General features: G+C 45.5%; 1 protein-coding gene across 3 annotated transcripts in view; it reads right to left on the reverse strand.

The window, feature by feature from the left end:
• Positions 1–12,789, reverse strand: part of ACAD10 (acyl-CoA dehydrogenase family member 10) — a 70,394-nt gene that overhangs the window by 50,912 nt on the left and 6,693 nt on the right. For all 3 annotated transcript variants that reach the window (XM_017847315.1, XM_017847324.1, XM_017847334.1), the window contains exons 2-3: positions 10,421–10,620; positions 773–921 (exon numbers count right to left, since the gene is read on the reverse strand). In XM_017847315.1, coding sequence (XP_017702804.1) covers positions 773–921; positions 10,421–10,607 — 336 coding nt within the window. In that variant the 5' untranslated portion in view covers positions 10,608–10,620. The remainder of the gene's footprint in view (positions 1–772; positions 922–10,420; positions 10,621–12,789) is intronic.

A 12,789-nucleotide genomic window follows, 5' to 3' on the forward strand; every position in this document is an offset into this window, starting at 1 on the left:
GAGACAAGAGTCTTGTTATGTCGCCCAGGCTGCAGTGCAGTGGCATAGTCATGGCTCACTGAAGCCTCAGTCTCTAGGGCTCAAGCCTCAGCCTCCTGAATAGCTGGGACCAGAGGTGTGGGCCACCATGCCTGGCTAATTTTTTTGATTTTTAGTAGAGATGAGGTCTGGCTATGTTGCCTAAGCTGGTCTCAAACTCCAGAGTTCAAACAGTTCTCCTGTCTCAGCCTCCCAAAGTGCTGAAGTTACAGGCGTGAGCCACCACGCCCAGCTAAGAATATTTTTAGTTATTTATATATAAATTGAACATTGAACACCTAGGGGTGAAATAAATAACTTTTTTTTTTTTTTGAGACAGAGTTTTGCTCTTGTTGCCCGAGCTGGAGTGCAATGGCATGATCTCAGCTCACTGCAACCTCCACCCCCGAGGTTCAAGCGATTCTCCTGCCTCAGCCTCCCAAGTAGCTGGGATTACAGGTGTGCGCCACCACAGCCAGCTAATTTTTTGTATTTGTGGTAGAAATGAGGTTTCACCATGTTAGCCAGGCTGGTCTCAAAACTTCTGACCTCAGGTGATCCACCCTCTGGCCTCCCAAAGTGCTGGGATTATAGGCATGAGCCATAGCGCCTGGCGTAAGAAATAACTTTAAAACATGTAATGGGTTATAAGGTTTCACTTTATTTTCAGTTTAACTAACTTATACATGAATGTTGCAACCACTACTCAAGGCAAAAAGAAAAATATGGAAATGTAGGTATGTTTATCACTCACCATTTCAGAGCAAAGTCTCCCAAATTCTCGTAAAAAACCCTCTGCTGTTATTTCTGCTCTCATAAATCTCATCCAGGGCCCATTTTCACCACCTTCCATCAAGGCCTTTAAAATAGTTCCAGAAGGGATACGATTCTGCACCTCCCATTCTATAGGAAGTAAAATATGCAAAAGTGGAATACATTGATACATGCTAGGGTTTAGGGAGCTCAGGAAAATTACCATACCAGTTCCTATGGCCTCGCTGTACTGCCAGGGTCGATGCTGTCGGAAATTTGCAGACATTCACAAAATGCAAAATCTCAATCTTAGACACCCAGAGGAAGAACAATACTAATTTGTACGACAGAGAGCACACTGCTGTGAAGCATCAGGTCCTTCGTGCTTGCTTGAGAGGACTCCGGGCACTGCATGATGAATTTTCTTCCTTGGTCTCATATTCACCAGACCATATGTTAGGTCACTTACCTGGACCTGGCAGAGACTACGGAAGCACTTGAAGGAATAAGCCAGATCCTGGTGGTCCCCCAAACATGCCCTTCCTTCTATAAGCTATAGTAATTCTTCACAGCATGGAATGGATACACTGAAATGTTCGCCTGAAATGCTGTCTTTGTGGATAAGGAAGGAAATGTCTTTTTTTTTTTTTTCAGAAAAAGGCTCACCCAGTCACCCAGGCTGGAGTGCAGTGATATAATCTCAGCTCACTGCAACCTCTGCCTCACAGGTTCAAGTGATTCTCATGCCTCAGCCCCCCAAGTAGCTGGGATTACAGGCATGCGCCACCAAGCCTGGCTAATTTCTGTACTTTCAGTAGAGACGGGGTTTCGCCATGTTGGCCAGGCTGATCTCAAACTCCTGACCTCAGGTGATCCGCCTGCCTCAGCCTCCCAAGGTGCTGAGATTACAGGTGTGAGCCACTGCGCCTGGCCAAGAAGGAAATTTCTGTCCACAAAGAGATAAGGCAGTGGATGGATCAGCATCAGCATCTGTGGAATACTAGGAACATTTGTGCAAGGATTGTTTCTCCTCATCCACAGTTGCTTTTTCTGTCTACAGTACAGATCCTGGGGGCAAATATATACATACAACATTCATAATTATATATCTAAGACAAAATACACTTTACATATAGCTTTTGTTTTGGAATTAAACACCTTTGTTGTTTTTTTCTGATAAAGTAGTGCCTGTGCATTGAAAATTTTTCAGACAACATATTTCATAGAAAGCTATACAAAAGAAAGTAGGCTGAGTGCAGTAGCTCACACCTATAATCCCAGCACTTTGGGAGGCCGAAGTGGGAGGATCGCTTGAGGCCAGGAGTCTGATACCAGCCTGGGCCACATGATGAAACCTCGTCTCTAGAAAAAATTAAAAAATTAGCTTGGCGTGGTGGCATGCACCTGTAATTCTAGCTACTTGGGAAACTGAGGTGGGAGGATCACTTAAGCCCAGGAGTTTGAGGTTGCAGTGAGCTATGATGGTGCCACCGTATTGCAGCCTGGGGACACAGAGCAAGACCCCATCTCTTAAAAAAAAAAAAAAAGAAGAGGAAGGGGAAGGAAGGAAGGAAGGAAGGAAGGAAGGAAGGAAGGAAGGAAGGAAGGAAACAGGACAAGCAATCCTATCTTTCAGAAATAGCCAATGTTAACAATCTGGTATATGTCCTTTGAAAATAATGAGACTGTTAAAACTCAATCCAAAAAATACTTCTTTAATTTTAGAGCTAAAGCATATAGCATTTTTCACAGCCCCGGAGTTGGTAAGCATGTGAGGAAACTGGCACCTCATATGCTGTTGATGGGAGCGTAAACAAGCACAACCTCCGCAGACAGCAATTTGATAATTTCTGTCAAAATCTGAAATGCACATACATTTGATGTAGTAATTCTACTTCCAGAAATTTCTTCCATATATATTTATGAAAGTAAGCAAAGGTTATGTACAAGGCTGTTTGTGCAGAATTGTTCATAATAAAAATAACTAGAAAAGTTAAATATATATTAATAAGGTGCTTATTACATCAATTATGATATATTCATATAACAGAATACCACACAGATGTTAAAACATATAAACTTGCCCAAAGGTCAGCAAAATATGGTTTGGGGCCAAATCTGTCTCCTATCTACTTTTTTAAGAGATAGGGTCTTGCTGTGTTGCTCAGGCTGGCCTCGAACTCCTGGGCTCAAATGAACCTCCATCTCAGCCTCCCTAGTAGCTGGAACTATAGGCACACACCAGCATGCCTGGCTCTACCTATTTTCGTAAATAAAGTCTTATTGGAACACAACCACACTTGTTTACTATTGTCTATTATTGCTTTCTTGCTGCAATGGTAGAAGTTAATAGTTGTGACTGAGAATATGACTCACAAGGCCTATCTAGCCTTTCTTTTTTTTTTTTTTAAGATGGGGTCTTAAAATACAAGTAGCATTCACAACAGCAAAAAAAAAGATGGGGTCTTGCTGCTGCCCAGGCTGGGGTGCTGTGGCACAGTCATGGGCCACTTCAGCCTCAAGCTCCCAGGATCAAGTGATCCTTCTGCCTTAGCCTCCTGAGTAGCTGGGATTACAGGTGCGTGCTACCATGCCCAGGAATTTTTTTATTTTTTGTAGAAATGGGGATCTCACTATGTTGCCAAGGCTAGTCTCAAACTCCTGGCCTCAAACAATCTCCCACCTCGGCCTCCCAAAGTGATGGGATTGTAGGCACGAGCCATCGCATCCACTATGTCTAGCCCTTTACAGAAAAAGTTTGCTAACCCCCAAACTAGATCCTAGACATATGCCAACTGATATGAAAAAGATGGCAAAATATCATACTGAGTCAAAAAAAGGTATGGAACAGTCTACAGCATATGATCCAGTTTATATACACACACACAGACACACAGACACACAGACACACACACACACACACACGGGCAATTTTTTGAAAATAAACAAGAAACTTTTCACAATGATAACCACTGAAGTCTGGAATCAACTGGGAAAGGGTCGAGGTGGCAGCAGGAAATTTCCTCTGTATTTTATACTCTTTTAGCAGTGACTATTCAATAAATGGGGTTGGCATAACTAGGTTTCAATATGGAATAAAAATTAAATTAAATACTCTTTCAGGCCATCACAAAACCAATTCCCAATACAGTAAATATCCAAGTCAGAAAAACAAAATTCTAAAAAATTGAAACAATACAGAAGGCTAGGCATGGTGACTCATGGCTAAAATCCTAGCACTTTGGGAGGTGGAGGCAGAGGTGGGCAGATTGTTTACGCTCCCAAGTTCAAGGCCAGCCTGGGTAACATGGTGAAACCCTATCTCTACAAAAAATACAAAAATGAGCCAGGTGTAGTGGTGCGAGCCTGTAGTCCCAGCAACCTGTGAGGCTGAGGTGGGAGGATAGCTTGAGCCTGGGAGGCAGAGGTTGCAGTGAGCCAAGGTCACTCCACTTTACTCTAGCCTGAGTGGCAGAGTGAAATTTCATCTTGAAAGAAAAAGAAAACTTTGGTACAGCTAAAAACATTATCAATAAAATCAAAAGACAATGCATAAAAGAGAGAAAATATTTGCAAGTGATATAACAGATAAAAGGTTATTACTGGCAGGGCGCAGTGTTTCACGCCTGTAATCCCAGCATTTTGAGAGGCTGAGGCGGGAGGATTACCTGAGGTAGGGAGTTCGAGACCAGCCTGACCAACATGGAGAAACCCCGTCTCTACTAAAAATACAAAATTAGCCGGGCATGGTGGTGCATGCGTGTAATCCCAGCTACTTAGGAGGCTGAGGCAGGAGAAGTGCTTGAACTTGGGAGTGGAAGTTGTGGTGAGCCAAGATGGCGCCATTGCATTCTAGCCTGGGCAACAAGAGCAAAACTCCATCTCAAAAAGAAAAAAAGGTTATTACTGAAAATCAGCAAGAAAAGTGAGCAATTCATGGAAAAACTGAATGACCAATAATATTAAAAAAAAAAAAAAGAAAGGCTCACTACTCAGGAGGCAGGAGGATCACTTCAGACTAGGAGTTTGAGACCAGCCTGACATTCTGGGCAATACAGAAAGATGCTCTCTGAGAAAACAAACAAACAAACAACAACAACAAATAAAACAAAGTCAGCCAGATGCGGTGGCTTGTGCCTATAATCCCAGCACTTTGGAACCCTGAGGCACGCGGGTCATTTCAGGTCAGGAGTTCAAGACTAGCCTGGCCAACATGGTGAAACCCCATCTCTACTAAAAACAACCAAAAAATTAGCCAGGTGTGGTGGTACACGCCTGTAGTCCCAGCTACTAGAAAGGCTGAGCCATGAGAATAGATTGAACCAGGGAGGCAGAGGCTACAATGAGCCGAGATCACACCACTGCACTCTAACCTGGGTGATAAAGTGAGACTCCAACTCAAAAAAAACAAAAAATAAAAGGCTCAAACTCAGTCATAATCAGGCAAATGAACATTAAAATAACAGAAAAAAATAAAAATAAAAATAAAAAAAGGCCAGGCCCGGTGGCTTACGCCTATAATCCCAACACTTTGGGAGGCTGAGGTGGACGGACCATGAGGTCAGGAGATTGAGATCATCCTGGCTAACACAGTGAAACCCGTCTCTACTAAAAATACAAAAAATTAGCAGGGCGTGGTGGCAGGTGCCTGTAGTCCCAGCTACTCAGGAGGTTGAGGCAAGAGAATAGTGTAAACCCAGGAGGCGGAGCTTGCAGTGAGCCGAGATAGCATCACTGCACTCCAACCTGGGCGACAGGGCAAGACTCCGTCTCAAAAAAAAAAAAAAAAAAAAGAGACCAACCTGGTCAACATGGCGAAACCCTGTCTCTACTAAAAATACAAAATTAGCTGAGTATGGTGGTACACACCTGTAATACCAGCTACTTGGGAGGCTGAGGCATGAGAATTGCTTGAACCTAGGAGATGGAGGTTGCAGTGAGCCAAGATCACGCCATTGCACTTCAGCCTGGGCAACAGAGTGAGGCTCTGTCTCAAAAAAAAGGAAAAGGAAAGAAACCACAAAGATGGAATTTTCATCTATCACACTAACAAAAATTTTAAAGTCAAACATTCTGAAATTTCGAAATCATTGTACCCTCTGAATTCAATTTTTTTTTTTTTCAAGATGGAGTCTTGATCTGTCACCCAGGCTGGAGTGCAGTGATGCTATCTTGGCACACTGCAACTTCTGCCTCCTGAGTTCCAGCAATTCTCCTGCCTCAGCCTCCTGAGTATCTGGGATTACAGGCATGGGCTACCATGCCCAACTAATTTTTTTTTTTTTTTGAGACGGAGTCTTGCTCTGTCAGCCAGGTTGGAGTGCAGTGGTGCGATCTTGGCTCACTGCAAGCTCCACCTCCCGGATTCACGCCATTCTCCTGCCTCAGCCTCCCAAGTAGCTGGGACCACAGGCGCCTGTCACCACACCCAGCTAACTTTTTGCATTTTTAGTAGAGACAGGGTTTCACCATGTTAGCCGGGAGGGTTTCAATCTCCTGACCTCGTGATCCACCCACCTCGGCCTCCCAAAATGCTGGGATTACAGGCTTGAGTCACTGTGCCTGGCCTAAATTCAATCTTAAAGTGTTTGAGTTTTGGTATGAAAATGCATTTTTGGGCCAGGCGCGGTGGCTCAAGCCTGTAATCCCAGCACTTTGGGAGGCCGAGACGGGCGGATCGCGAGGTCGGGAGATCGAGACCATCCTGGCTAACACGGTGAAACCCCGTCTCTACTAAAAAATACAAAAAACTAGCCAGGCGACGAGGCGGGCGCCTGTAGTCCCAGCTACTTGGGAGGCGGAGGCAGGAGAATGGCCTGAACCCGGGAGGCGGAGCTTGCAGTGAGCTGAAATCCGGCCACCGCACTCCAGCCTGGGCGACAGAGCGAGACTCCGTTTCAAAAAAAAAAAAAATGCATTTTTGGAGAAAAATAAAGTAAAATAAAAAATAAAAAACTAAAATATTTGGGCTGTACTTTGAATTCTTTGTTGTGTGTACTAATTTTATAGTAAACTAATAGCTTAAATCAAGGTTTTCTGAAAAGGGCCAGATGGTAAATATTTTAGGCTTTGAAGGCGTTAGGGACCCTGTTGAAATTACTCAACTCTGCCAGTGCAGGGCAAAAGCAGTCATGGACAATATGTAAACAAATGAGCAAGACAGTTTTCTAAAAAAATTTCATTTTTATGGACATGGAAATGTGAATTTCACATAATTTTCACATGTCACAAAATATTATTCTTGTTTTGATATTTTTCAATTAGTATTTCAAAACATAAAAGTCATTCTTGGATGACAGGCCATACAAAAACAGACAGCAGGTGAGGCATGGTAGCTCACACCTATAATTCCAAAGACTCAAGAGGCCAAGGCAGGAGGATCACTTGAGCCCAGGAGTTTGAGACTAGCTTGAGCAACATAGCAAGACCCCATCTCTAAAACAAAAATTAGGCATAGTGGCTAACACCTGTAGTCCAGCTACTTGGGAGCCTAAGGCAGGACTGCTTGAGCCCAGGAGTTTCAGGCTGCAGTGACAGTCTTGCTCTGTCTCCCAAGCTGCAGTGCAATGGTGTGATCTCAGCTCACTGCAACCTCTGTTTCCCCGGTTCAAGCGATTCTCCCTGCTCAGCCTCCAGAGTAGCTGCGATTACAGGTGCCCACCACCCTGCCTGGCTTATTTTTGTATTTTTAGTACAGATGGGGTTTCGCCATGTTGGCCAGGCTGGTCTCAAACTCATGACCTCAAGTGATCCGCCCATCTCTCATCCTCCCAAAGTGCTGAGATTACAGGTGTGAGCTACGGCACCTGGCCAATTCTAGCATATTCTTATCAAATGACCCTTGATATGGTTCATTTGAAATAAACAACATTAGAAGCTCCAGTCAAGCAAAAGACAAAGTATAAGGCATCACTATTTTGTTCACACACCTACCCATCAAATATTTCCTGAATGACTGAGACAGCCTGCAGAGCTAACACTGCCACAGTGAAGTGAAGAAATCCCAGATCTGGGGTCCTGGAATCCAAGAGCCCCATAGAGGAGACATGAACACATCCCACTGCAAACTATAATGTCTCGGTGAAGGTGAAACTTGCATGGGAATTGGCTATCCAGGAACATTCTGCCCAGGTTGCAAATAAGGTTGGAGAAGCCTTGACAGAAGAGGACTCTTGAAGTTAGTAACAACCATGAGATTTATTGAGTGTTCTTCCAGTCATTGCTGAATAATATCCCCTTAAATTTGCCATTAAAAGCATCAGCAGGATTTGAACAGGCAGAGGAGACAGGGAGGAAACAGAGCTTGCAAAGGCACAAACATGCAAATGCACCTGGCATGCCTGGGGAGCATCAGGTAGTCCATAGCAGGAAAGCTAGAACTGAGAGGGGCCCTGAATCCCAGGCGAAAGCTTCCAGACTTAATCTAGGGGACTACATGCAGGCATTCAAGGTTTTCAAGCCAGGGATGAAAGGAACAAGATCTATGCTTTATTTTATTTTATTTTATTTATTATTTTGTGACAGGGTCTCACTTTGTCACCCAGGCTGGAGTGCAGTGGTGCAATCTCAGCTCACTGAAGCCTCAACCGCCTGGGCTAAAGTAATCCTCCCACCAGAGCCCCTCAAGTAGCTGGGACTACATCCATGCACCACCACACCCAGGTAAGTTTTTTGTATTTTTCGTAGAGATGAGGTTTCACCAGGTTGGCCAGGCTGGTCTTGAACTCTTGTGCTCAAGTGATCTGCCCACCTTGGCCTCCTGAAGTGCTGAGATTACAGGTGTGAGCCGCTAAGCGCAGAAGCAAGATCTATGTTTTAGAAAGGTAATTCTGGAGCTGGGAGGAGATTTTGTAAAATCCAGAGAGCCAGAGGCAGGGAAAGAGTTAGGAGGCTGATGACATCATTTGGGTGAGAGAAGGCAAGGGTGGAGGCAGTGGGAATGGAGAGAAGTGAATTGGTTCTTAAGATATTCTGGAGAAAGTCAAGAAACTTTCTGTTCACTGATCTTTATGTTCTTCCCCGCTGCCTTTTTTTTTTTAGAGACAGGTTCTCTAAAAAAGCCTGTTGCCCAGTCTGGGGTGCACTGGTGCAATCCTAGCTCAAGATGGGGTCTCACTGTGTTGCTCAGGCTTGGTCTTTACGTTCTTTGTAAAGGAATAGATTCAGCTGTCTGCAGAACAAGAATATTTGGGGTTGGTAAGGAGCAGGAGGAGTGGACAGTCTAGAACAGCCCCTGAGGTAAACATGACAGAGATATGAGTGAAGAAACAGAGAGATACGAGTGAAGGAACAGAGAGGCTCAGGCGTAGCACCAAGGGCCCACCTGAGGCTGGAGCTCAGAAACTAGCTTGTGCAGCCAGTTTGCACGGCTGAGTAATTTGGTTAGCAGTGCTGGAAAGCCTAGACATGCAGGCACAGAAAACCTGTGCCTGGGTTGACTCACGATGGAGAACTGGCCAACCAGCCACCACAGAAGCTCAAAAGGAGAGGGATGGCTGTCTGGCCCTTTGTCCTTCCTGCTGGCTGGCATGAGAATGTGATAGCAGCAGGTGAGACAGCCAAGACAGACCATGAGGTGAGAGTGGAAATGAAAAGTCACAGCAGAGCAACATGCTAGAAAGAGCTGGAGTCCCTGATACCACGAAGTCACATCACACAGTGCCCCAGACCACATACCTGGGCTTTTATGTGCAAGAGAAACTTCTAGCTTGTTTCAGTCACTATTTTGTTAGGTTTTCTACTGCTTGAAGCCAAAACGACTCTAACTAATAAAAGCTGAACTGAGTAGAAAAGAAGTAAAACCAGGAAGGGGCAGGTAAAGAGAAGACCAGAGACCAGAGGGCTGACCCTTACCCTGTTAGTCCAGAAGCAGGTTTAGAGGGAGTGGGGTAGAACAGAGGAAGGCTGTAATCAAAAGGGGACTTTCAGCATTCTAGATTTCAGAAGTAGCACAGTTCCCAAGAAAAAGTGGTTAAATTCTTTGGGGTTTTTGTTTGTTTGTTTTTGAGTAAAGGTCTTCCTCTGTTACATAGGCTGGAGTGCAGTGGCATGATCATGGCTGACTACAGCCTCAACCACCTGGACTCATGTGATCCCGCCACCTCAGCCTCCTGAGTAGCTAGAACTACAGGTGCATGTCATCGTGCCCTGATAATTTTTTAAATTTCTGCAGATATGGGGTCTCATTATGTTGCTCAGGCTGGTCTTGAACTCCTGGGCTCAAACGACCCTCCCACCTCGGTCTCCCAAAGTGCTGGGATTACAGGCCTCTGTCACTGTGCCCTGCCTTGGTGGTTAAATTCTAATTGCAATACTCATGGCAGCTCATCATTGATTGAGAATTTAGGATGCACTGAGCAATCACTGTGCTAAGCAAGTGCTTCCCATGGATAACTCTCCGCCAGATCCCAAGGAGGAAGGCACTACCATTAGCTCTCATTTAATGATGAGGAAAGTAAGATTTGGAGAAGCTGAACCACGCGCCCAAGACACTTAGCCCCCTAGTGGTGCTTGGAATTCGACTCGAGAGCCAGAGCATGGCCTGCTAGGACACGCTGCTGCCCAAGTGTTCCCCTCTGCCTTCCCAATCACCCTCCATTCTCCCACCGCCACCCTAGTCCCCCAAAGTGAAGCAGAATGAATAGCTCACCCGCAGCGACTTTTCCAGGAGAAGGAATGAGAACTCCGCCCATGTCGAAAATCACTGCTTTGTAGGTGCTGCCTCCAAGGTGCGTCCATCCGTGGGACCCCTGGTGCCTGCGCTGGATGTGTTTGAGGAAGGTTGTCCTCCACGCCCACTGGAGACAGGAGGACTGGAAACAGCTCCTTACACACATGGTGAGGCCAAGGCTGTGTGGGAAGAAGGCACAGGGCGTGACGTGCTTGCACTGCCTCCCACGCAGGCCTCCATCCTGGAGTTCAGAGGGGCCAGCCAGACATCTCTAACTCATCTCCAACAAGCACTTTGAATCACACCCACAACCAACCTCAGTGTCTCCTCCCTCCCTGGCTATTCAGTCAAGGGCTCCATCGCCCACTCGGCTGCCCAAGCTAGAAAGCTGGGACTTGCCCCTGACTTTTCGCAATTTCTTTTTTTTTGGAGACAGAGTCTTGCTCTGTCACCCAAGTTAGAGTGCAGTGGCACAATCTCAGCTCACTGTGAGCTCCACCTCCTGGGTTCATGCCATTCTCCTGCCTCAGCCTCCTGAGTAGCTGGGACTACAGGTGCCCACCACCATGCCCGGCTAATTTTTTGTATTTTTAGTAGAGACGGGGTTTCACTATGTTAGCCAGGATGGTCTCAATCTCCTGACCTCGTGATCTACCTGCCTTGGCCTCCCAAAGTGCTGGGATTACAGATGTGAACCACCACGCCCGGCAACTTTCCGCAGTCTCTACCTCACCACGCCCTATCTGGTTCTGTGCTGTCAAGTCTTCCTCCTGAAAATCTCATCTACCTCTTTGCATTCTCACTGCCACCATCTTGCCCATGGATCCTAACTGGCCCCCTTGCCTCTTCTCAGACCTCTCTCCAATTCTTTCTTCACCCTCCAGTCAGAGTATTCTTTCAAAATTGCAAATCTGGGCCAGGCACGGTGGCTCGTGCCGGTAATCCCACCACTTTGGGAGGCCGAGGTGGGTGGATCACCTGAGGTTGGGAGTTCGAGAGCAGCGTGACCAACATGGAGAAACCCCATCTCTACTAAAAACACAAAATTGGCTGGGCATGGTGGCACATCCCTGTAATCCCAGCTACTCTGGAGGTTGAGGCAGGAGAATCGCTTGAACCCGGGAGGCAGAGGTTGCAGTGAGCCAAGCTCATGCCATTGCACTCCAGCCTGGGCAACAAGAGCAAAACTTCATCTCAAAAAACAAACAAACAACACTTTCAACGGCTCCTCATTGCCCTTAAAATAAACTCTCAATTCCTAAGCCTGGCTTAAAAGGCCCTCTAAGGTCTACTCCCATCAGGCAAGGTGGCACAGGCCTGTAATCTCATCACTTAGGGAGGCTGAGATGGGCAGATCATTTGAGGTCAGGAGGTGGAGACCTGCCTGGCCAACATAGTGAAACCCCATCTCTACTAAAAAACACAAAAATAAGCTAGGCATGGTGTTGAGCGCCTATAATCCCAGGAGGCTGAGGTAGGAGAATTGCTTGAACCTGGGAGGCGGAGGTTGCAGTGAGCTGAGATTGTGTCACTGCAGTCCAGCCTGGTTGACAAAGCCAGACTCCATCTCAGGAAAAAAAAAAAATCTCATTCCTTTTTGCAGCAACTCCCCATTTTTTCTCCTCAACCTGGGATGATCTGGACACACATATCTACATGCAGTTTCCTCAAACGCACGTTCTCCTCCTTTGCAATGCTGTGTTCCACCAGCTGCCTGGCTAATTCCAAACAGTCCTTTGGGTTGTAGTTTACCAGTCACTGTCTTCATGAAGCCTCTTCTGGAAGCCAGAAGACTCAGTAGGAGTCTCTCCTGTGTGCTCCTAAAATGTCCTGTACTCGCCTCCTCCTAGCACTTACGATGACATCCTCACATCACAAAACACCATCATTTCCACTTACAGATCACTGCAGCAGCCTGGTAACTGTTCCCCAAACTTACTTTCAAATGGTTCAGAAAAAAAAAAGACAGACACAACACACATACCTATACAGATGCATACCTATATACACCTGCATATAGAGAAAACCAAACATGGCCAGTGAGTCTAGATGAAAGGTATAACGGGAGATTATTGTACCTTCTTTCAACTTTTCTATAAGCTTGAAATAAAAGGATGGGGAAAAAAACAAAATAATGAAGGCAAATTCTAGTTTTTTCATGAAAATTTTAAAGCTTTTTATGTGATTTCTACAGTTAAAAGCTTACTAAAATCAGGAGAGTACAAAACAGGTTGTTAAGACAGCCTCTGAGTTTAGAGGAGTCAATTCCGTGGGGCCAAAAGGACTCCATAACTATATAGTTTGAGCATCCCCATCCAAATATCTGAAATCTGAAATGCTCCAAAATT

Source organism: Rhinopithecus bieti, unplaced genomic scaffold (genome assembly GCF_001698545.2).
Source record: "Rhinopithecus bieti isolate Rb0 unplaced genomic scaffold, ASM169854v2 scaffold_947, whole genome shotgun sequence".
In the NCBI taxonomy this organism is placed as follows: Eukaryota; Metazoa; Chordata; class Mammalia; order Primates; family Cercopithecidae; genus Rhinopithecus; species Rhinopithecus bieti.